This window comes from Xenopus tropicalis, chromosome 8, assembly GCF_000004195.4.
Source record: "Xenopus tropicalis strain Nigerian chromosome 8, UCB_Xtro_10.0, whole genome shotgun sequence".
Lineage (NCBI taxonomy): Eukaryota > Metazoa > Chordata > Amphibia > Anura > Pipidae > Xenopus > Xenopus tropicalis.
This window is the reverse complement of record NC_030684.2, coordinates 31,064,016-31,089,440: the sequence shown is the minus strand read 5'-3', so window position 1 is coordinate 31,089,440 and position 25,425 is coordinate 31,064,016. Positions and strand designations below refer to the sequence as shown.

Sequence of the window (25,425 nt, the reverse complement as noted above, 5' to 3'; positions counted from 1 at the left end):
CTGTAATAGCAGCCAAAGGTGGTTCTACCTAGCATTGTTACAGGGTGAATACTTATACAATCACCAAATCTGCTTTTTAACTTTTAGGTATATATTTTTTACGTATCTCTTAGCATATGGTGTAAATCAAATGGTAAAATATCATTTTAATTCCAGTGTGTAACAGTGCAGGGAATTTACACCAGACTGTTGTACAGCACTGAGGAATAAATGTAGTGCTGTATATACTGCCCAGAGCAATCACTGACTATAAAAGAGATCAAATCTTTCTAATTGTTGAGGGAGCTAAATACAAAACTTAAATGCTCAAAAGTTTGTATTAAAATGGTAAAACTCAAATTTTTAAATACATTGTATATATTTTGTGTGTGTTTTAGACAGCCTAAAGCTAGGTAGAAAGAGCCAGATAACCTTCAGTCATTTATCAGCTAAACTGGTCAGCATCTGCCCATGTGTAACCTGCAGTCACTGTCTGCTTGGGATCATGCAAGTCACCTAATCCCCCCTGTCCCACTTATGGTACAGCCCTTAGGGTGTCATTCATAGTGTCAGACATTTGCTCCTTGATGGTATGGTTACGCAGATTGCAAAATTGTAGATCCTTTTAAATGGCAGTGTAGGCTAGGGAAGGTGCTGGCAGGAGGGGGGGGCTGCTTGATTTTGGAATAGGGACAATATCCCTATAGACTGAAATGCAATCAAAATATTGCCTTATTTTTTTGTTCCCTTTTATAAGGATTAGCTGTTACTGTGTGACTATCACATTAATCCCTGGTTTGAGTTTATTTGATTAATCATTGTTTTTCTTTCCCCACAGCTTTTTGATGGATGTATATACAGCCTTCATGCCATGATGGGGAATGGTGGGGGGGATGCCAGGAATGACCTTTGTGAACAGAATCTCCAGCCTGTTGGGCCAGTGTGAGAATGCTTGGTGGGGCAGCCATACCCGCAAGAGCACTGTCACTCACAGGTACTGAACCTTTCAGTGTTTCTTCACTGCTGATTTGATCCAATCTCACATACATTCCCACTCTCCACCCCTCTATATGTAACCCTTGTCAAATGAGACCAACCAATACCCAGAATAAAGGGCACACACACAGCGGCTTGATGGTAAATCTGTGAAAACACAGTTTTATTGATGATATAAAATGCGCTTTTTTGATTCTGAGGAAGGCAAAAAAACCTCTGAGAAGCTTTGAGCCAATCTGCTTCATTAGAGGGAAAAATTCCTTCCTGACTCCTTAACGGCAATCGGATTTTCTCCCAGAATCAATGCGCGATGTTAAATAATGGGAATATGGCGGCATACACATGAGCGCAGTTAAGCACTAGGTGAATTCTGCATTCCCTTCCATTCCACTGGGCCCCAGGCAGCCTGCAGACCCCGGCTTCTGCAGTCTAACCGATGGAGTGAAAGGGAATGCAGAATTTAGCGAGTACCTTCAGTGTGCCCCTGTGTATAAAACCATATATTGGAAGGAGGGGTGAGCGCTGGTGGAACTGCGGATAAGGAGAAGGCACCTAGACAGTGCAGTGCTGGATAGCAGCGTTGATCTCCTGCAAGGCCTTGTTCAGGTGTTTGAGTCTGGCCTTTATCTCCTTCTTCTCCTTCTTCCACTCAGCTGCACTTTTCCTGGGCAGGTCCAGTGTCAGTGCAGCTTTGCTGATCCACAGCTCTGTCTGTGCTCTGTGGATTTCTTCTGCGATCTTCTTCTTTATAGAGCGCAGATAGGGGTCAGCGCTGGGGCCACAGGATGTTCTCGCTGAGCCCTAGAGAAATGAAGGAAAAGAGAAGACATTAAGGGCTTAAGCAGTTTTTATTAAATTCATAGTAATAATAATGTGCCAGTTTCCTACCACAGAGGGAAATAGCAAAGTGGCAGGTATTTATTACCACTAGGGGTGCTGTTGTATTGATGGTAGATAACGTACATGATATGGCGACTCTTGTAAGTAAATATAGGAAATGTAATTCCCAGGCTACACACTTGTATAATCCCTTATATTTCTATTTAAAAGTAATGGAACATAAATGCTGCTTATAATTGGGTTAGGCTCTCCTTTAACCCCTTGGTTACCTTTCTCAACAGTGACTTCTGTGAGGGCAGAAAAAAAAATAAGTTGTGAGCAGCCTTACCTGGTTCCTGGGTCTCAGGCAGCTGTTCTTGAGGCCCATGTCGGATGGTTCTGTAATATAAAATAGAGGGAAGGTTAGGGTTAATGTGGAGACTCCCAATAAACAAATTTAGATTTATTAATAACTCACTGTGCAGATTCCTCTTCTTTTTCTTCTTCTTCTTTTTCTTCTTCTTCCTGTTCTTCTACTATAGATGTCGGGTTGTAGTCTTTATAAAGACTTTTGTTTGTCTTCTTCTGTATCACCGAGGATCGTAAGAGTCGCTGCAAATAGCTCAAAATCGCTTTAAATCTCTCAAATCGCTCTATTTCATGTAATGGGGAGAGAGAGAAGAGACTGTGAGCTCTTGTGATCCGGACCCTCTCTGCCATTTGTATTCAGTTAAATGTTAAGGTTGCTACATGAGAGCAGGGCAGATACCCGGGGCAAAGGGGCAGAACTCTAAGGAGCCTGTCAATACTGGGAGGAAAAATGTATGTATTGTATGGCCTCCAAATGTTTATGGGGTCCCCAGTCAAAAAAATATATATATATTTGCTGCAGAACTGCCAAAGCCTGTGTCTGTGTCTCCCAACCAGCGCTAAGATTAATGTCATCTCTAAAATTCTCCAAATTCACTAAAATCTGTGAGAGGAGCAACATCCGCTAGTCTAGGGGGGCATCACCCAACTATTTCCCATCTTTTTTTAGCTAAAATAAGGGTTATTTGGCAAAAAATCTCTCAGAGGGGATTCAGACTTACCTCTCACCACAAAGTCAACCAACGGACAAAACCAACTGTCACATTGCTGTGTGTGAAGTCATCTCTGGTCACATGTCATGAAATGTTTTTTTGTCATAACATTTACAGACAACTTTAAAACCATTGGGTTTTTGTAACACTACAAAAGAGTTTCTGAGTGGGGCTTCCCTTTAATGTTACTGCTAAATACATGGTGATAGCGAGTGGCAGAATAAATATATAAAGAGACAACAAATAGAGCATCTGATGAAATCCATATTTCTTTGTGACAAGGCACCTAATAAAGACAATATTGATATTAGACAGGAACGTTAGAGATAAGCTGTTTGCATCTCCTGCCTATAGCCCATTGCATTCAGATTTGGCTACATTTTGATAGCTATTGCTATGCAACTTGTAGATATATAATATATATTATTGCACTCACGGTACATGTAGTATTCATTTAACGGCCCTGTTCTCTTAATATGTTATTACTAACTTGTGTGTTATCTGAAAAAAATTGCGAAGATTGTGAATCATTGCTGGTGGCAGAAATATATGAAACAATGTATAAATACTAAATGACTGATATGTAGTGTCGTGTTTATAATGAAACTATCCAACGCATTGAAACAATATATTTATTTAAACCAGACTGGCCGTACAGGACATCCCAGCAAAGTCCCATTCAATGGGGTTTGTTATGATTTGCGGTTGTGACAGGGGTTGAGGGACATCTAGATCAGAGAGAGGGCCTGAGAGGGGGCTTCTAATTCCAATATTACTATAACGCACCGTTTAGGCCTGCTGGGAAATGATTGAGTGGGAATGTAAGGGATTGTAAGGGACATAATAACACACTCCCCACTCTGGGCGATTCAGTGGCTACCAATGAAAGAACGAGTATTTAGAGACAGAAATGACAGAAAGTTAATGTACGTGCTACAAACTTGGGACAAACTGGTAGCTTCAGGCAGATAAATAAGCAACCCCACCACCCCAAGCAGCACTATTAGGGAACCTCACCAAGGAGTATACGCTATTATTAAATGAAACAGGACAAAAGATCTAGAGGAATTCACTCAGCACCCAAGACCAGGGTTTTCTCTAGAATACTATCTTCTCCTAAGCTAGGGATCACCCTACAAAAGCTTACTGCACAATACGAACACCATGAAAGTACAGAACAGAAGAAGAAATAGACACCGTAAACACCAGACACCGAACTACCCTGCATATTGTTCTTCATTAAATAAAATCAATTAAATTACATTGAAAAAAAATAAAGGAGACCAATCCAAAGCTGCTAAGAAGAAGCCATTCTATAACATACTAAATGTTAGCCTGAAAGGGAATCAACCCGTTAGACACAGCCACAGGAAGCACGCCAATAAACCATTTATATGTTAAAATCTAAAAAAATGGGTCAGAAACTGAGAACTGGTAAGCATTTGCTACTGTGTGGGTGCATGGTGATATCAATGGCAGATAGTACAGGTATGGGATCCCTTATCCAGAAACCCGCTATCCAGAAAGCTCCGAATTACGGAAACCCCGTTTCCCATAGACTCCATTTTAATCAAATAATTCAGAATTTTAAAAATGATTGCCTATTTTAATAAAACAGTACCTTGTAACTGATCCCAACTAAGATATAAATAATCCTTATTGGATGCAAAATAATCCTATTGGGTTTAATTAATGTTTGATTGATTTTTTAGTAGATTTAAGGTATGGAGATCCAAATTACGGAAAGACCCCTTATCCGGAATGCCCGAGCAAGATCTGAAGGTCTAGACTTAGCTTAGCGTGTCTATGATGTGGAACTCAGTAAATGATCTAATGAGGCATCTCGGTTCTAATACAGGTGGCTTTGTTTCCGAAGCAGGAATAACGCACAGAGCTGCAGCCCAAGTGCAGTTATTTAGTACCAAACAGAAATGTCAATTATTTGTATTTATTTATTGGTAATAACCAGCTGTCCAGCCCCTTAGGGATTAATAAAAGGATTTTTGTGTATGTTATTTTTCTTTCAAGTGAGACTATTATATTATTTTACTTGTGAGGAAAGGACACATCTTTTTTGTTGTGGAGTCACTGTAACTGTTGCTTCCCCAGTACTATCAATTTTTATTAAATGTTTTTGAGGGAAAAATACATTTTACGTTATTTTTTAGTTCCTAAAATTCTCCCTCTTCCCTTGATGAGACATAAAAGGCAGAGCAATGCCCAATATATGCCCAATATAGCACAAAGGAGTACGGATAATGTCACGTGTGGCGCTTTGCTAGTGCTCTTACCCACAGGGCCGGATTTCTCTTCTGGGCGCCCCGAGACCGCCCCTGTTGGTGCCCCCCCTCCACCTGTGCACATGCGCGAACGCGCGACAACCCCCCGCAGCCGCGAGTGCGCTCCTTTTAACTCCCATACTGAGCTGTGGGGAGAGGTCCCGACTGCTCCGTATGGGAGATAAATTTAAAAATGTTCTTGCGGCGGGGCGGCATGCCGCCCCTAAACTTCTGCCGCCCTAGGCCCGGGCCTTTGTGGCCTTGCCACAAATCCGGGCCTGCTTACCCATGGCCTACAGTGCCAAAGGCCTTGACTATAATGGCCTCCACCTAAAGCATTTAAATGTTACAGCACAAATCTCCTGGTGTGCCTTTACCCTTATTTGACATTCTTATGGCAAAATGACGGTGCCTTATAAGCCGGTTGCATGGGAAACATAAGCAATCAGCTACTGGGCAGTACATAACCCCATTAAACTCCGCAGAACGGAGTAAGATTTTCAGGAACCTGTGGGTGTTGTAGGGTGAGAATACATTTTGTAAAGAAGAAATTCATTTTGATCCCTGAAAATCTCAACATTTGACATTGGACATTTAGGGGCTGTATGGAGCTGAAACTGATAACTTGTTGCACTAGTATGTACCCATGGTGGGGTAAAAAGAGGTTTAATGGCAAATAGTACCAGTAAAGTTTGTAGTTTAATCTGATTAATATAGACTAGGGAAAAGGTCCTAATAAAACCACTATGCCCCATAAATAATCTCACAGCAAAAACCTGCTGTTTGTTGAGGGATGATCTGTCCCGGATTCATATACTGACACTGTGCAAGACTGCGAGTTGTACCCAAGGCTCATTCTCCTAATTCTGCTGTCTCTATGGGGGATATATGGGGGATTATTTTTTCCCAATTTTTTTTTTCTTTCAGATTTTTAGGGTTAAAAGTCACAGAAAAAAAAAGTTGTGACTTTTGCAAATGGCTAAAAATCCAAATTTGACAGTTTGACAGCTTAAATTTATATCTGATATCTTGTAGAAGTCAATGGCAGATGTCCCTTCCATTTTTGATGCTGGTTTTTGTGTGACAATTTGATAAATTCGAGCTTTCGGTCCACAGTTTGAAAAAGTTTCTGTGACTTAGTAAATATGCCCTATGAGTGCTGCACCTTTGTTCCTAAGCTTTGGCTTAAATAGTTCCATGTCCTACTTCTGCAGTCATTGCATTTGAATAGATCTCAGAACTGTACCTGTAGAGAAAGCTACAGTTCTCATAAATATATAATACCTGTAAGGAGGTAACATTTATTTTAGTTTGTTAGTTTTGTTTGGTGACGGCATTTGATGCATTTGCACATATGGGGGTACAATATTTCCGCTTCAGCAGCGATTTTGTGGATACATGTGATGTCACTTCTGGAAATGTGTTTGTGTGTGAGGTCACTTCCGGTTATTGGGATAAAATGCTATACCCCCATTGTGCCAGTGCTGTCAGTTTGACAGCTGTGAGACTGTAAGGAGGGCTGCACTTAGCCAAGACCAGGGGAAGTAGGAGCACAGTGTGCCAGTGCCACCTTGGGGCTGGTTAGGTAGCTGTTAGGGTATCAAGGGCAGTCTTTTGCCCCAACAAGGAGGTAGCGTTTGGAGTTAGTAACCTGGGCTATTGTGCAGCAGTTAGGGACTGAGAGTTCAGGTGTTGGTTAGTAGGGAACCTACATGCTGTAGTGAGACAGCCGGGAGAAGCTTTTATATTGTCTGTATGACAGAAAAGGAGATTATTGTATAAGCAGAGGAGGCCCCCAAATGGTCAAGACATTCTGCTAGTGCGTTTCCACAGAGAAGCGAGGGTAAATTTGATCAACCAATAAATGTCCTGCGCAATGGCACTTACACTGCACTATTTATTCTTACATACCCTGGCATGCCCCAATCAGCCCCCAAACCTGCCCTCTCTGTAATATTCCCACACATGGCATGTCCTTCCCAGATAGGGACAGGGGCAACGTATGCATTAATTATTCAACGTAAACTTACATTATGGGGCACATTTATCAAAGTACCATTGACTCCGAATACAAAAAAATCATATTGGTTCGTACTGTGGGTATTTTCAGTGACTTTTTCATACTTTGCACAACTTTTTCGCACATTTGCGTGACTTTTTCGTACTTTGCAACAAAATTTGTACGACAAAATCGTATTGTTGCGCCGAGTACAAAAGTTTTGGATCCATTCAAGCTTCGGTATCATGACTTTCCTTGGGCCGGGTTGGAGCTGCAGAGTGCCATTGAGCCCTATGGGAGACTTTCCTTGGGCCGGGTTGGAGCTGCAGAGTGCCATTGAGCCCTATGGGAGACTTTCCTTGGGCCGGGTTGGAGCTGCAGAGTGCCATTGAGCCCTATGGGAGACTTTCCTTGGGCCGGGTTGGAGCTGCAGAGTGCCATTGAGCCCTATGGGAGACTTTCCTTGGGCCAGGTTGGAGCTGCAGAGTGCCATTGAGCCCTATGGGAGGCTTTCCTTGGGCCAGGTTGGAGCTGCAGAGTGCCATTGAGCCCTATGGGAGGCTTTCCTTGGGCCGGGTTGGAGCTGCAGAGTGCCATTGAGCCCTATGGGAGACTTTCCTTGGGCCGGGTTGGAGCTGCAGAGTGCCATTGAGCCCTATGGGAGGCTTCCAAAATCATGCACTGAAGGATCAAATTCATAAAGGTTTTCCCGCCGTTTACAATCGTTCGATACGAAAATTTCGTGACTTATATGTACAATATTTTACAATATATTACCATGACTGTTCCGATTTGCGATCATCAGAAATTTTTCCCATTTCCGGTTTCGAACTGGTACTTTGATGAATGTGCCCCAATGTGTATTAAAGAATTGGCAAGTGGTGCTGCAGAGCTTTAGTTGCAGTGCTGCCCAGTTCTATGAATTTGCAGGGCCAATAATTCCCGAGTGGCCATACACAAATTAGGAGCTCTATCACTTAAAGACAAAGTTTGCCCATAAGTTAACTGCCTACATGTTGCAGATGGAACTATGCCAACCAGTTTCTATGTTGTTCTTACACCTGTTTTGCCTCTCTCCACAGTTAAACATAAAATGCTTCTAGTCATCTATACTTGGGGACGCTGGGAATCAGAAAGCAGATTGTTGTCAGGTAAGATTTTTTTATTGTTTTTATATGGTGCTCATCATTCTGTGCAGCCTTCTTCATCCTTCCGGCAGATACACAGGTTTCTCCACAGGCACAGGTCTCAAGCAGTCACTGGCCTTTCTGTTGTTCGACTATGATTCCCAGAAGCCTCTGTGGGAGATGCAGTTACGCACTGAACAGCAGCAACACGGGGAATGTTATCCCTGAGTCTAGCGTACTGCATTCTGCAAAACAGTGTGCGTTAATAAGGTTCAATAGCAAGCTTTGGGAATCTGAACAGCATCAAAGAGAAACTTATTTGCTGTGTCAGCAGCTTCTGTTATTAACCTGCCCAGTGCCTTATTGTACTGGGTCAGAACAACTGGATCTAGAAGTGTCCCTCCATATTGCCCAGGATAAAGTTGCAACTTGATCTATCAGTTCCTTATTACATTGTTCTTGCAAGGGAACATCCCTCTCACAACTCCAGTTCCCTGCATGATGTAAAAAAATATTTCTTTAAGGCTATTTTTTGAACAAAGCAGTAAACAACAACAATTGTTTCGAAGATATTAAAAACTCTAGTAAGTGAACATGACAGCCCTTCACTTAATACTTGTACTAAGTATTTCTGAGCATGGCCATCGCCCAGCAAGCAGGCCGCAGATCTCGGAGCGCCAGTTAATCTTGACTGGAGTTGACTATTTGCTGTCTCTTTTGTGAAATTAGGGATGCCTTTTCCCTGCTAGCTGTCCCTTTTCTTTACAGAGATGGACTTGGAGTACTCCTGAGCGAGACGCCTGCTGCCCATTTGGAGCCTGCAAATCTCTGCCTGACTCTGCTCCCTACAGTGTGGATGGTGAGTCGCGGTATCCGGCAGGAGGACTGGTGTGACGTACTTAAGGCTTTTCAGCTCACAGGGAAATTGTGAGTTTTGGCTTCTAATTATTCTTGTTGAATCTCTCACCCTGGCGCCCAGTTAGCTTTGCCACATACCTATCTCTTTTTTGAGCATTGTAGCTTTTAAGCGGTCAACTACATGCAAATTTAAGTATATTTGATTGACATTTGGAAAACTTCTCTACCATTTTTCTGGACTTTTTTCTATAGTTATATGGAGGCATAATTGTTTTTGTTTTAGCTCCAGGCCACTATAGCAACTATTAAGCCTTGGAATGAATTTATTGACCTTGTTGCTTCTACTTGGGAATGCATAAGCTGATTTACTTTATGTTCTGACCATGGCATTCATATGGTTATTGTAAGTCATAAGGTTATTAGTCTTACACTTGGGGCAGTAATTATTAACATTGGAGACAAACATTACTGGTGGTGTTGCCCATAGCAGCCAATAAGATCTTTGTTTTTGTAGTTGACCGTTCAAATTCTAATTGCTAATTGGTTTTTATTGGCAACATGACTGGTGATGTTGGCTTCCACACTATAATGAATATGCCCCTTGGACTAATACAACTGCATAAAGAGTTTAATAACCTGACGTATTGGCGTTAAGATCTCCTACAACACTTTGAAAGGTTTATATCTCAAATCGCTCTATGATATTGGAGAACCTATCACTGGCTTTCAGCTTTTTCTCAACACTTTAAAAATGCACTGTTATATTCAGTAATTTTGGGACTGTGAGGTTGTGGACTGTATTGTCAAATACTTTTGTAGTTCAACTCCTTCACCATAAGATGGCACCATAACACCAAATTATCTTGGAAAGGTGATGTTTTATTACTGTGCAGCTAAATATTTCTCTTTACAAGTATTTTCCTCCACATTACTGTGCCACTTAACTTTCTCCTGGATTACAATTTCATTTATCTTTAATGATCAAAGAAAAAAGCAAAACCTCTCCCTTCCTCTGTCCACAAAACCAATTGTCGCTTTCTTGAAGCAACAAATTGGTTGTTTGATACAATCTGCACAGAACTCGGATGGGGCGGAAGCGGAATCTGCAATTCCCACTTCCCAAACTACTCAAACAAGTCCTCTAACTTTGGACCAATCTGACAGTGTTCTAGTGGTGTTCCAGTCATTAATGGACAAGGCTACTGCACAAATCACTGCTGTTTCTGAGAAAGATAAAGAATTGGCAAGACACACAGATACACTCGAATCAAGGATGGACAATACAAAAATGGACTTAATTAAGTAATTGAATTAAACAACAGGTTCTGAACCTCCAATTGAAATTAGAATACCTGGAGAACAGGTTTTGTCGAGATAAGAAAACGAGGAATTCCAGAATCTTGGAGTCAGAATTGCAAGAATGCTTTACCATTTACCATCTCAGTTTCTGCACATCGATCAGATCCCCAGATCTCACAAGATCTGCTATCACTGGGGTTTCCCTTGAAATTGATATTTACACGTAATGGCAAGTCATTTTCCCACCCTACACCGAATAAGACCAAGGAAGCTCTCCAGTCTGCTGGATGTACTAATGCCTTACCAACTAAACTGAGTACAGCTCCATGTACCCTGCAATCATCGGGTTGGCCATCGCCAGAAAGACCTTCTCCTTCACGATTCCCTTTACCTCAAAGTGCTACAAAGTACAGTGCTCGTTCCAGGGATCAGCAGCTTCATTCAATTTTAGACTTTTCTCTCATCATTTCCAGGAAGAAGGAATGCATCAAATCAGCATGTTAAATTCAGGAAATGACTTTATTTATGGCAAGTTTGGTAACAATGAAAATTGTCCTCCAAATGATTTATCTGAAGGTCAAGGAGTGGAGGAGAAAGCAATGGTCTCCTACTGTGGGGCTTTGGAACAGAACCTTAGTAACATGGCCGCTTTGTATCTGCAATGCCTCTCGGATAAAATCTCATTTCTTATCCAAATTGTTATTAACTAAATTCTAAAAAGGAGAACCCTGACTGGTCTGCAGGGTCTGGAGGAGACATAACACGCACTTTGATATTCTCTTGAAGTGCTCTGAGGACTTTGCAACATTAGTAAGCAGTGTATTGGGAACAACCCTAGTGAGGGAAAAGGGGAGGATCATTTTCCAAACCCAGAGATTATATACATGAATTATATGGGTAGCCTCTCCTCTTAAAGGAGAACCACAGACTAATCCCTACCTGCAAAGAAATATTTAGGGGAAATAATATATAAAATGATTTTGTATTATTTTGTGAAGAGACATGCCTCCCCTTTAAGTGGGAGTGGAAGTTGTACCTGTTGGGCAGAGGAGCAGCCTATGTGCAATTTGTCTTAAATGACTGTGTGTTTCCCACAAACACATTTGGTCTAATTTACCCTTTCTCTTGTGGAGAGACATTTATCCGCCCCCAATGTACTCTGGGACAGTGCTGCCTATCATACGCCCCTCCTTCAGTGGCATCCCATGTGCTGGCCTATAGACTCACATAGCAGCACATCACAATAAAACCCAGTAGCAGTTTTCTTTAATACATTTTTGTAATTTATTATATATGTATTTTTACAATCTTGGGCTTTTTGTAGTTGATTTTGCTTTGGGTGTTTGAGGCATTACACATTATTATACACTTTGGTTCATTTGCCAATATGCATTACTCCATTTAGTAACCTCCCCCAGGTAATTGAAATCAGTCTCCTCTTAGCACAAATCCAGTTCCGCTTCCTGCTTCCGGCTGTTCCATTTCACATTCCCAAGCAGAGGGGCGGGGCTTAACCCAGAATGAGAGTCACTGAAAGCCTTTCACACCCGACTGAGTTCTATGGAGCGCTGGAGAGCTGAAGCAGGTTTGGACAGTAGGGGGCGCTGCTCTTTCATTCACTCACTCTTATTACTGCAGCAGTGAGACTTCCGGAAGCTTTCTCTGTTGGTTCCAAGTTCCGGCCTCTGCCTTGTATTGTGAAAAAGAAGAAATCAGTAGAAGGAGGGTCAGATTGGAGGGGGTTCTCTGGCCTCTGCTGCAGCCACCGCCCCACATTCATCCTAACAACCTTGGGCAGAAAACCAGAAAAATACAATTACCAGAAAAGGTAAAGTCTCTCATGTGGGGTGGGGGAAACAATTAGGAGATGGTAGGAAACTGATGAGAGTAATTCAATTTACACCAAAAAAAAAAAAATGTTATTTATAGTTATGGTTCCCTAGTGTGGCCCATATAGCTATTACAGCCGTGTTTGCTCTACCAAGGAGGAAACCACATGGGTGTGTGGCACATTGGCACAGAAGGGTTTTTCTTTTAGCACCAACTTCCTGCAACGTCCGGCTTAGGGCATTTGCTCAGGGATTTTTATATCATTTGGAAATAAGAATTAGCAATGTTTTTATGCTCAGGATAAAGCTGAAGAGACCAAACGTGTCAGGGAGCAATGTGTCAAAGTTTCCTGAAAATGTTTAAAATTATTATTATTTTACATGTTTTATTATTAATGCGTTTTTTGTTTGCACATTGTGGATTGTGACCCTTTCACAGATAAAAAAAAACAATTTGGTCTGTAATAGTTTTCAACTAAAGCCATCTAAAATTTATATTTTTTTATATTGACATATTTTATAGCTGAACCACAATCTAAATGACATTTGCTGTGTTTTGGCAGATTTCCCTTCTTTCACTTTTTCCTTCTTTTTTTCCGTTGAAAACTGCAGTGAGACAGTATTTGGATAGAGTGTATAGTAAGGAACATTGGGGGCGTTACTGTTTATTGCATGGGGCTGCTATACATGTGGGTACATACAGCAGGTCTCTTACAGATACAGGTCTGCGATTTTGGAGAGATTATATAAGGGTGACTGCACACGGGGAGATTAGTCGCCCGCAATAAATCTTAACTACCACGGGCAAACGCTCTCTTTAAAATGCTTTCCCACTGCCGATAATGTTACTCTCTGGTGGGAAAACATACATGTCGCTCAGGGGCGTTTCTGGCCTCCGATGCTGCCCCTCTCGGCCCCCCTGCGCTTACCTTTACAGCGCCAGAGGGGGGCGCAGCGCTGGTATAGAGAGTGTAATAGAGCTCTCTACACTAGCAGAGCCAAAATTCCATATTAAGAAATGGAAATTTGGCTCTTAAAGTTACCAGGAACGGCTTTTTGCCGCCCCAGGTAACTCCCGGGGTGCTGCCGTCTGAGGTTTTTGAAGAAATTCTAAGTTTCCTTGTGAGGAAACCGGTGGGAAAGTGTTTCAGGGAGATCTGAGGTAGTGAAGATTTATCTCGGGCGGCTAATCTCCCTATGTGCTAATACCCTGAAACTGGTGGTGTGTTTACGAATTAGTGTAAATGTAAAACATGAAATTTGTATGCCCAAGGTATATTTTGGGGTCTCTTTATGCCTTGTACTTTCATAAACCTTTGTACGTTGGGCATTAAACTGTTCAGAGGGACCCCTGGCATTCATATATAGAGTGTTTTATCTTGGTACCTAATGATATGTAGCAGATAAGATTCTGCAGAGTGGAAGTTTTATGGTGATTTTAGCAAAGCTATGTAGCTTGGTAGTTTGGAGTAGAAAGACATTTGGATGGATGGATTTGAGGGAATAATATATAAATATATAAAAATATAGTTTGTTTTCATCTTGGGGCCTTTACAAATTGTTCAGAGGACCCCTGGCATTCATACTTCGGGTATTTAATCTTGGTACCTAATAATATGTGGGATATAAGAAGCTGCAGAGTGGAAGCCTTGAGTGGATTTTTGGAAATGTCATGAAAATCACCAACTCTAGGAAAGCTTTGCTGTTTGATAGTTGGAGTTGAAAGAGGCGCGCTTGTTTTGGTTTTGGGGGAATGTGTACTTTTCAAAACTATATGACTTTCTGGGGTGAGTGTATATGAAATGCAATAAATGTGTTATTTTTCCAGTAGCTAAAATTATTTTTATTTTGGGGCCCTAAATGGCACATGTTTAGCCATGTACCTATGTACATTGGGCATCAAACTGTTTATTGGACCCCTGGCATTCATATTTAGGGTGTTTTATTTTGGTACCTAATGACCTGTGGGAGATAAGATGCTGTAGACTGAAACCATTTTTAAAAAAGTTCACACATTTTTATTAACAAAAACAATAATTTTAGGAAAGCATTGCAGTTTGGTGATTTGGAGTAGAAATGCACAATTACCTATATTGGATTTGTCAGAATGTGTTCTTTCCAGAAATGTATGGTTTGCTAGGGGAAACCTACTGTTAGAGGAACATTTGGCCTTGAAATCAGAAGTGTGCAGCTTACTGGAGCAGTGCTGTAGGAATGGGTCAGTGTGCTGCTGGGAGTTTGTGATCTATAAAAATTATGTTTACGCAGTTTGAAGCCAATTTCTTGTTGCAGAAGGGGAATTACACCAAATGCTAGCATATTTTAATATTAAAGTGTATGTAAAGGCAAATAATAATAACTACTATATGCATTCTTTAGTCCATAAGGAACAATTTTGCAATATATACTGATTAAAACGTATCCACCATTTACAAGACTGAAGCACTCAAATTGCCCTCGTTGGGGAAAAAATTTGGTGGTTGCATATCAGCTCCAAAGTGAATTAGCAGGCAGTCCCTGTTCCCTGCTGTTCCCAATTGCCAATAAGAATAGTGCTGACGTGCCTCTTACTGTGTGCGCCTATAGGCCCGCTCAAATCTTATTGGTGGCCAGTAACAGAAAGTTCTGGTCGGCCAGTGGCCCTTAGTGGGGAGGCACGCAGAGCTCAAGCAGGGGGGATATGCCCAACAAACAAAATTCCAGAGCTTCAATGTGCAAATGGTTTGAATCAGTGTGTACTGCAAAATTGCTCCCCGCGGCGCAGTGAATGTGTTTAGCAATTATTCATCTTTGCCTTTACGTCCCCTTGAAGTTGTCCTGAAAAAAATTATATAGTTTTTTTCCCCTGGGTAAATTTAAATGCCCCCCAGGAAAGGCCCCCTAAAATTAAAGAGTGTACAAATGTTCAAAATCTGTTGGGCAATAAAAGTACCTGCTAAGTGACCAAATCGGCTGTTGGTGAAAGGGTTAAGTGACTGGTAGATGTGGAAGAAGATCATGTGCACTTTTTGGTAAAATATCCCAGGGAGACAAAGTGCCTTGTGTGACATGAGCCTAACCAGTGGCAGGAACACAAACCTATGGCAATTAGAGTGTGTCAGGGCACTACAGGGGTTTCTTCTACTGGCTGTTCCAATGTAATGTATTTTAAAAAAAACAGCATTAAAAAAACAGTACGATACCAAAGCTGGAATGGGTAACGAAAAAGTACGAAAAATATGACTTTTTCATGGATGAATGAATGTACCATGGAGAGTCTTATTATTTTAAAAAATCATACTTTAATGAATGGGCCCCTAAGTGCAGTATGCCCATGTATTCTAATTGTGTTATCAGAATATTGACTGTTAGTCAATTTGTGCACTACCCTTATTTTCCCACTAGATGTCACTACGTTTTGAAGTTCAAACCTTCAAAGAGTGGGGAAATACCAGCGCACATATTCTGAAGCACAGGGATAGGATCTATTATCCAATGCTTTGGGGTTTTCTGGATAAGGGATCTTTCTGTAATTTGGATCACCATGCCTTAAGTCTGATTAAAACCATTTAAGCGTTAAATAAACCCAATAAATAACTATTTAGGTTTTAATAAACCCAGTAGGATTGTTTTGCCACTAATATGGATCTAGTCAGCTTAGTTACCATCAAATACAAGGCATTATCAATTTGGAGCCTTATTATATAATCATTGAATGTCATGTGGATTCACATACCCCCACTGAGACTCTGTGACTTGTCTTAAAGAAAATATATCAACCTGTTGATATTAAATCTATTGAGTGGTGCGACTCCCAATCCCAACCGATTGATTTGTGTGACTTATTATTTTATTTCTTTTGGGAATGGTTCTCGTTTGCGTAAAATGTATTTGTCTATACAGGAGTTACTGTTGTTGTAGGGCCCCCTGTAGGGTATTTTAGAGCAAGAGGCATATTAATAAACTTTATTGATTTTATATATATATATTATACTGTACATGAATTATATGTACCCTGGACACCTGAGATCCACTGGACTTAATGTTAAATTTGTGTGGAGTTATAAGGATATACTTTTTAGGATATTCATTGCTCTTTTGTATTATAAAGTAACAACAGACAAAGCAATTATTAGAATAGAAACTGCAAAAAGTTCAAGACTGCAAGTTTTAGTTCCGCACACAGTTTAGTAGGACACGAGTGAGACTCTAGGCCAGGGCTCCTCAAACCATAGGCCGTGGGCCAGATATGGCCTGCCAAGGTCATTTACCGGCTCCCGCTGCGTCCTCACCCCTGACTACTACCTGTCTGCCTCAGCGTGGTCCTTAGCCCCTTAGACACTTGGGCCGGTGTGACGCGCTGATGCACACTGTATTCCGCCCCCCAACAGTCTGAGGGCCCGTGAACTGGTCCCCTGTTTAAAAAGTTTGAGGACCCCTGCTCTAGCAGATCTAAATGATATAAAGGCCAACATGGATGAAACATAAAGGATATGTCAGTTTGCTCTGTAGTGTGAGCACATGGAAATGGCTGGGTGCTACAGTGAGTGGCCAATACGGTGGGGACTGTAGGTACCGCAGGGGTCTCCCCCTGTGCCATTACCCTTAGACTGGGTCTCTGTTTTACTTTATATTCTGTGAGATCAGTTTCCTGCGGGATCTGTAGCGCTGTGCAGTGATCAGTCAGATCCTTACCGTACTCTAGCGCTCACATTCTGTATTCCCTTCTACTGTTCTGCCGTAATGAGCCGAGTATATTAACGTCAGTGAATTGTTCTCTCAGGTAAAAAGCAACTCAGACACAGGGGGAAGATAGAATCTCCTAGAGCTCCATGAGGCGTGAGAACCTTGCTTCTGGGGCAGCATTGGTAAGTATACAGGACAAGGAAACCCAGACTTTATTACTTATTTAATAGGATATTATTTCATTTAGATGCCATTATTTTTTGTTTGTGGATCACTAACCTGACACCCTTGGTTCCCTAAAAAAGAGATCAAGTTATATATACCCTTAAAAGAAAAGGAAAGGTGGAATCACTGGATGGTGCCCCCCAGTGATTGTATTCACATTACTCTAATGTTTTCCAATATCTGTACTTATGTCCTTAGCTGAGGCGGGGCAATGACCAGACGTTGGACCTTCATGGAGCGACTCGGTCAAAGGTTGAACCTTTTGAGAGGAGCTTGAACTGATAATTCTGACTGGCTGAAAAGCACTGCCCTAAGGTAAGATGGTGGCACAAGAGGAAGTTCTTGTTCTTCTTCCAGTATCTGGGTCCAATGAAAGGCTCAATGGTCAGATCAGCCCTATTTGGCCCAGATTGTCCGTTTGGCATCAGACTTACAGATGCGTAGTATATGTAAAATCCAAAATCTGTAAAGTAGATTTATTTAAAATGGTATAAAGTTCAGTAGCTCAAGAGTTACAACCAGCAGTGCATCTCAGTAGTAATCAGCAGTGCATTTAGTCATGTCAGTAGCTCAGGAGTTACAAATCAGCAGTGTATAAATTTCTGTCAGTAGCCCAAAAGTTACGCTCTGCAGTGCATTACAATCATTTGCTCAGGAGTTACAATCAGCAGTGCAGCTTTTAATGCCACTTACTCAGGAGTTACAATCAACAGTGCAGGAATTTCTGTCAGTAGCTGAGGAATTACAATCAGCAGTGCAGGTATTTCTTTCAGTTGCTCAGAAGTTACAATCAGCAGTGCAGGTATTGTTGTTAGTAGCTCGTGAGTTAAAATAAGCAGTGCATATGTTACTGTGAGTAGCTCAAGAGTCACAACTAGCAGTGCAGGTATTACTGTCAGTAGCTCTGAAGTTTTTAATCAGCAGTGCAGGTATTCTGTCACTAACTGAGAGGTTAGAATCAGCAGTGCCGGTATGTTTGATAGTATCTCAGGAGTTACAATAAGCCATGCATGTGTTACAGTCAATAGTTACAAGACTTACAATCAGTAGTGCATGTATTTCTGTCTTTAGTTCAGGATTTACAATCATCAGTGAAGGTTTAACTGTCCTTAGCTCTATAGCCCTGATACAAATTGTGTGGGTGATGGGGAGGAGTATTTGGTTGGGGCAGATAGTAAAGTGTCTCTCAGGTGGGATACAAAGTGTGTGAGTGATGGGAAGGAGTATTTGGTAGGGGCAGAGGGTAATGTGTTACTCAGGTGGGATATAAAGTGTGTGGGTGATGGGGAGAAGGAGTATTTGGCCGGTGCAGAGGGTAAAAATGAGAAAATGAGTATTCGGTTTTGGTAGAGGGTAAAGAGTTCCTCAGGTTGGATAGAAAGTGTGTGGGCGATGGGGAGAAGAAGTTTTTGGTGCGAGTAAAGGGTAGAGAGTTACTTAGGTGGGATACAAAGTGTGTGGGGGGATGGGGAGAAGGAGTATTGGTTGGGGCAGAGGGTAAAGAGTTACTTAGGTGGGATACAAAGTGTGTGGGTGATAGGAAGGAGTATTTGGTCGGGGTAGAGGGTAGAGAGTTACTTAGGTGGGATACAAAGTGTGTGGGTGATAGGAAAGGAGTATTTGGTAGGGGCAGAGGGTAAAGAGTTACTTAGGTGGGATAAAAAGTGTGTGGATGATGGGGAAAATGAGTGTTTGGTTTTGGTAGAGGGTAAAGAGTTTCTCAGGTTGGATAGAAAGTGTGTGGGCGATGGGGAGAAGGAGTGTTTGGCACGAGTAAAGGGTAGAGAGTTACTTAGGTGGGATACAAAGTGTGTGGGTGATGGGGAGAAGGAGTATTTGGCCGGTGCAGAGGGTAAAAATGAGAAAATGAGTATTCGGTTTTGGTAGAGGGTAAAGAGTTCCTCAGGTTGGATAGAAAGTGTGTGGGCGATGGAGAGAAGGAGTTTTTGGCACGAGTAAAGGGTAGAGAGTTACTTAGGTGGGATACAAAGTGTGTGGGTGATAGGAAGGAGTATTTGGTCAGGGCAGAGGGTAAAGTGTTACTCAGGTGGAATACAAAGTGTGTGGGTGATGGGGAGGAGTATTTGGTTGGGGCAGAGGGTAAAGAGTTGCTCAGGTGGGATACAAAGTGTGTGGGGGATGGGGAGGAGTATTTGGTTGGGGCAGTTAGTAAAGTGTTACTCAGGTGGGATACAAAGTGTGTGGGTGATGGGGAGGAGTATTTGGTTGGGGCAGGGGTAAAGTGTTACTCAGGTGGGATACAAAGTGTGTGGGGGGATGGGGAGGAGTATTTGGTTGGGGCAGTTAGTAAAGTGTTGCTCAGGTGGGATACAAAGTGTGTGGATGATGGGGAGAAGGACAGAAGGACTGCGCTCTTTTGATTTTGGAGTTTCTATAGATCTGATACTTTGGTAATTCTATGCACACTGGGCATCAAATTGTTCGGTTTCCCCCTGGCATTGGTTTTTAGGATGATTTATCTTGGCACCTGATGATGAGGGAGATAGGGTGCTGGAACATGCAAGCTTTGTGCTGATTTTCAGGTATTTTGTCAAAGCTGTTAATTTTAGGGAAACCTTGTGACTCATTAATTCTTAGTAAAAAACAAAAAACTATTTACCCATTTAGGATTTACTGTCCTAAAATATAAGGTTTTCTTGAGTCAACATTTTATTTGTGGTTTTACCCAGCATAATATGCTGAAAATGTGACTATTACATGGCTATTTGTATGCACTTTTGTGATATTTAAGTCTCTACAAGCCAGATCCTTATGTAATGCTATGCATACCGGGTATCAAACTGCCCAGTAGCGCCCTGGCATTCATATTTAGGGGATTCAGCCTGATTTACCTTGGTTCACTTCTGTTTAGCCCGGCACGTTAGAGGGACTTGTACCTGCGTATACCCCCATTCCTCCCAGTTGCACCGCTTCCTTCTTTGCCGCTGCAGCACCTCCTACAATTAGATCTACTCACAGACCAAGCAATGTGTCCGCTGTGGCGGGGCCCACAGAGTTTTCTCCCAGTGCCTCGCTGGCCCAGTCTGACTCTACCCCCAACCATTCTACATACCTTGTATTAAATTGTCCCTTGTGTCATTTCCCTCTTTTCTTTATCTTGTTGGTCAGTCTCTTCACTATGGCTTTTATCCCAATATCTATTTGTGCACCCCCCTCCCACCGAGTCTGCCTCCAACTTTAGTTGTCGGAATTTGCTCAGCTTTTTCTCCCTGCCTTACCAGTTGGTAATTGCCGGACTATTGTGTTGACTGAGGTAGCCCCAGTACATTGTGTTTCCATCTGCTGTGGCCCTCAGGTGGCCAAAGTTTGTTTATATGGGGGTCATACACACTGAGATGGTGGGGTGGACACTGAAGGCATTGTAATGTGCCTGTTACCATGTGTAGGACCCCTGTAGATGAAACAGATCAGGGCTGGAACTAGGGGTAGGCGGAGAGGCACGTGCCGAGGGTGCAATGGTGTGGGGGCACTAGGAATGTATCTCTTTTGTCGCCCCTTTACCCCTGGGCCCTGTGACTGCACCTATGCACATACTGGTTTATTCACGCACCGTAAATGAACAAAAATGTGCAAATTAACACACGCAGGGGAGGGGCAAGGTGCCCGGCACTGGTGTAGGTAGGCATTAAACTTTGCTGTTGGGGAGGGGTCAGTTGTCGTGGTGGTTTTTCATAAATGATACTAGGCGGCGGGGAAACAATTTCGTTACAGCGCCTAAAGTAAAGGTGTGTAATGGGAACCTTCATTCTGCTGGCTGCTGCACCCTGGCAACAGAGCAAATGGGAAATAGCTCTGTTTTTTGTTAACCCTACATGTTTTGGGGGCATTAAGTATTATTAACATGTATTTGTAAACCGCCAATATATTCTGCAGGGTTGTACAATAAATGCATGTATACATTAAACATACAAGAAACCATACAAACCGACCTATAACAAGTACAATAGCTATAGAGGGCCCGACCCAAAGGAGCTCCCATCTAAAGAAAGGTATTGGCACTAGTGATGAGCAAATTTATTCGTTAGGCATGGATTCACAGTGAAATTATACATTTCGTAATTGGTAAAATTTTTCGTTAAACTGGGGAAAAAACTGACCACAACAAAAATAACAATGATTTTGATATATTTGGAGAAAATAGTTGTGTTAAAAAATAAAGTGCGTGAAAAAAAAGGCACGATAGTAAAATTGAGAAAAAAATGCCCATTGACTGATTTGAGTGTGAAAAAAGTTGCACAGCAAAAAAAGTTGGCGGTAGGAATCAGAAAAACCACTCATTGACTTTAATGTGCTTGGAATGAGAATAAAAAATAGTTGTATGCGAAAAAACATCACGTCTGCATGTCAAGAATTAGCATTTGACAAATTTTTACTTTTTTAGTTGTAATATTGGTGTGTAGGGAACAGGGTTTCTCCAGCTTGGGTGCTATTCTCATGCCTACCACAAGGAGGGGCTACTGAGAACATTTGGCAACACAAAAGATTTCTGAACTCTTTCTAAACTCTATCATGCTGAGATCTTCAGGTACAACATAAGGCAGCCTACAGGAGACCTGCTTTTTGGAAGGGTAAGGGGTCTGGGGTTTCAGAGATCAGTGTATTTAATGGGTTTTAAGCTATGGTTCTCACTGCTTCTCACTGTGTGTATAATTAGTGTATTTTGTGTGGTGTTAACAAAGTGTTCATTTCCCATTTCCCAATCTTCCAGGCATTTCTGGAGTTAATGGACTGCGTATTCCCCATTTTCCAGCAACAATATGGCATGTGTGGAGTTAATGGAATGCTAATTGCCCTTTTTCCAAGGATCGTACCGGCATGTGTGGAGTTAATGGAATGCTTATTGCCCTTTTTCCAAGGATCGTACCGGCATGTGTGGAGTTAATGGAATGTTTATTGCCCTTTTTCCAAGGATCGTACCGGCATGTGTGGAGTTAATGGAATGCTAATTGCCTTTTTTCCAAGGATCGTACCGGCATGTGTGGAGTTAATGGAATGCTAATTGCCCTTTTTCCAAGGATCGTACCAGCATGTGTGGAGTTAATGGAATGCTAATTGCCCTTTTTCCAAGGATCGTACCGGCATGTGTGGAGTTAATGGAATGTTTATTGCCCTTTTTCCAAGGATCGTACCGGCATGTGTGGAGTTAATGGAATGTTTATTGCCCTTTTTCCAAGGATTGTACCAGCATGTGTGGAGTTAATGGAATGTTTATTGCCCATTTTCCAAGGATCTTTCCAGCATGTGTGGAGTTAATGGAATGCTAATTGCCCCTTTTCCAAGGATCGTACCGGCATGTGTGGGGTTAATGGAATGCTAATTGCCCTTTTTCCAAGGATCGTACCAGCATGTGTGGAGTTAATGGAATGTTTATTGCCCTTTTTCCAAGGATCGTACCAGCATGTGTGGAGTTAATGGAATGCTAATTGCCCTTTTTCCAAGGATCGTACCGGCATGTGTGGAGTTAAAGGAATGCTAATTGCCCTTTTTCCAAGGATCGTACCGGCATGTGTGGAGTTAATGGAATGCTAATTGCCCTTTTACCAAGTATCGTACCGGCATGTGTGGAGTTAATGGAATGTTTATTGCCCTTTTTCCAAGGATCGTACCAGCATGTGTGGAGTTAATGGAATGTTTATTGCCCTTTTTCCAAGGATCGTACCAGCATGTGTGGAGTTAATGGAATGTTTATTGCCCATTTTCCAAGGATCTTTCCAGCATGTGTGGAGTTAATGGAGCGGTACATCAGGGTAGGGGCCCATTTCTGGCCAGACTATACAGGTGGGGGCACATACCATGAGCAGGAGAGAAGGAGGATCAGAGAGGAGCTGCAGGGGGTGAGTATGGAGAGAAATCCCTCTATATTAACCCTTAGCAGTGTGTTTGCTCCCTGCTGTCTCTCTTCAGCCCCCTCTGCCTCTGCCCCCTACCAACTCCCTGGTAAGGATGATGGCACACTAGGAGATTAGTCGCCCGCATCTGCGCTACCGCCGGCGACTGCTCTCCTGAAAATGCTTTCCCATTGGCAATAATGTAAATCACTGGGGGGAAACGTACGCGCTGCTTCCGGTTTCTCAAGTCGCCCAAAGATTCCCCGCGAGGCAACTTAGGAAAGCGGAAGCGCATTGTAGGTTTCCCCACCGGCGATTTCCATTATTGCCTGTGAGAAGGGAACTAGGGACGTTTCTTCGCCCGCGGTATCTCAGTTTATCGTGGGTAAGAAAACGCCCTGTGTGCCGGTGCCCTAACCCATTAATAGTTTATCATTTCCTGCTACACATTTACAAAGCCTCTTTTGCCTCTGCCCCCAGACATGGCACTATTAACCCCTTGATGCCACCTTCTCTCTAAATCTCCAGTGCCCTCCCTATAAACTCACTGTTTCCCTGACCGCTATTCTGATAACTCCCTTCCACCTCTCCCACCAAACGTAACCTTCTTTCTCTGTCACGCTTCTTTCCCAGCCCCAAAGTGCCACTGTGCCACCAACTTGCTCTTCTTTTCCCTTCACTATATATTCAAGGGCATCAGCCATGAAATGTACATGTGTTTTTACTTTGCTTTCTGTTGGCATAATGTATTATTTGGGCATTATACTTTATTATTATACTTATTATATTATATGATGCTGGCACTGCATATATACTGACTGTGTGCCCTGTAGGCATTATACATGATGTTGGCGCTGCATATATACCGGCTGTGTGCCCTGTGGGCATTATACATGATGTTGGCACTGCATATATACTGGCTGTGTGCCCTGTGGGCATTATACATGGTGTTGACGCTGCATATATTCTGGCTGTGTGGCCTGTGGGCATTATACATGATGTTGGCACTGCATATATACTGGCTGTGTGCCCTGTGGGCATTATACATGATGTTGGCACTGCATATATACTGGCTGTGTGCCCTGTGGGCATTATACATGGTGTTAGCACTGCATATTTACACTGGCTGTGTTCCCTGTGGGCAATATACATAATGTTGGCGCTGCATATATACAGGTTGTTTGCCCTGTGGGCATTATACATTATGTTGGCACTGCATATATACAGGCTTTGTGCCCTGTGGGCATTATACATGGTGTTAGCACTGCATATTTACACTGGCTGTGTTCCCTGTGGGCAATATACATAATGTTGGCGCTGCATATATACAGGCTGTGTGCCCTGTGGGCATTATACATGATGTTGGCACTGCATATATACTGGCTGTGTGCCCTGTGGGCATTATACATGATGTTGGCACTGCATATATACTGGCTGTATGCCCTGTGGGCATTATACATGGTGTTGACGCTGCTTATATTCTGGCTGTTTGCCCTGTGGGCATTATACATGATGTTGGCGCTGCATATATACTGGCTGTGTGCCCTGTGGGCATTATAAATGGTGTTAGCACTGCATATTTACACGATGTTGGCACTGCATATATACTGGCTGTGTTCCCTGTGGGCATTATACATGATGTTGGCGCTGCATATATACTGGCTGTGTGCCCTGTGGGCATTATACATGATGTTGGCGCTGCATATATACTGGCTGTGTGCCCTGTGGGCATTATACATGATGTTGGCGCTGCATATATTCTGGCTGTGTTCCCTGTGGGCATTATACATGATGTTGGCACTGCATATATACTGGCTGTGTTCCCTGTGGGCATTATACATGATGTTGGTGCTGCATATATACTGGCTGTGTGCCCTGTGGGCATTATACATGATGTTGGCGCTGCATATATACTGGCTGTGTGCCCTGTGGGCATTATACATGATGTTGGCACTGCATATATACTGGCTGTATGCCCTGTGGGCATTATACATGGTGTTGACGCTGCTTATATTCTGGCTGTTTGCCCTGTGGGCATTATACATGATGTTGGCGCTGCATATATACTGGCTGTGTGCCCTGTGGGCATTATAATGGTGTTAGCACTGCATATTTACACAATGTTGGCACTGCATATATACTGGCTGTGTTCCCTGTGGGCATTATACATGATGTTGGCGCTGCATATATACTGGCTGTGTGCCCTGTGGGCATTATACATGATGTTGGCGCTGCATATATACTGGCTGTGTGCCCTGTGGGCATTATACATGATGTTGGCGCTGCATATATTCTGGCTGTGTTCCCTGTGGGCATTATACATGATGTTGGCACTGCATATATACTGGCTGTGTTCCCTGTGGGCATTATACATGATGTTGGTGCTGCATATATACTGGCTGTGTGCCCTGTGGGCATT

At 42.4% G+C, this 25,425-nt stretch overlaps 1 protein-coding gene across 3 annotated transcripts in view; it reads left to right on the top strand.

Annotated features, from left to right (window-relative positions):
- The window catches only part of LOC101732742, a 147,657-nt gene that overhangs the window by 96,614 nt on the left and 25,618 nt on the right, over nt 1–25,425 (top strand). The window contains exons 6-10 of one of the 3 annotated variants that reach the window (XR_004219903.1): nt 8,237–8,305; nt 9,050–9,208; nt 17,030–17,114; nt 17,356–17,472; nt 21,887–22,012. Coding sequence is in view for 1 of the 3 variants with exons in the window: in XM_031892117.1 (XP_031747977.1) it covers nt 17,030–17,033 (4 nt within the window). In the remaining 2 variants the exon portion in view is untranslated. Of the gene's footprint in view, nt 1–8,236; nt 8,306–9,049; nt 9,209–17,029; nt 17,115–17,355; nt 17,473–21,886; nt 22,013–25,425 lie in introns of those variants that run through there. The other 2 variants (XR_004219904.1, XM_031892117.1) reach the window with 2 other exon arrangements.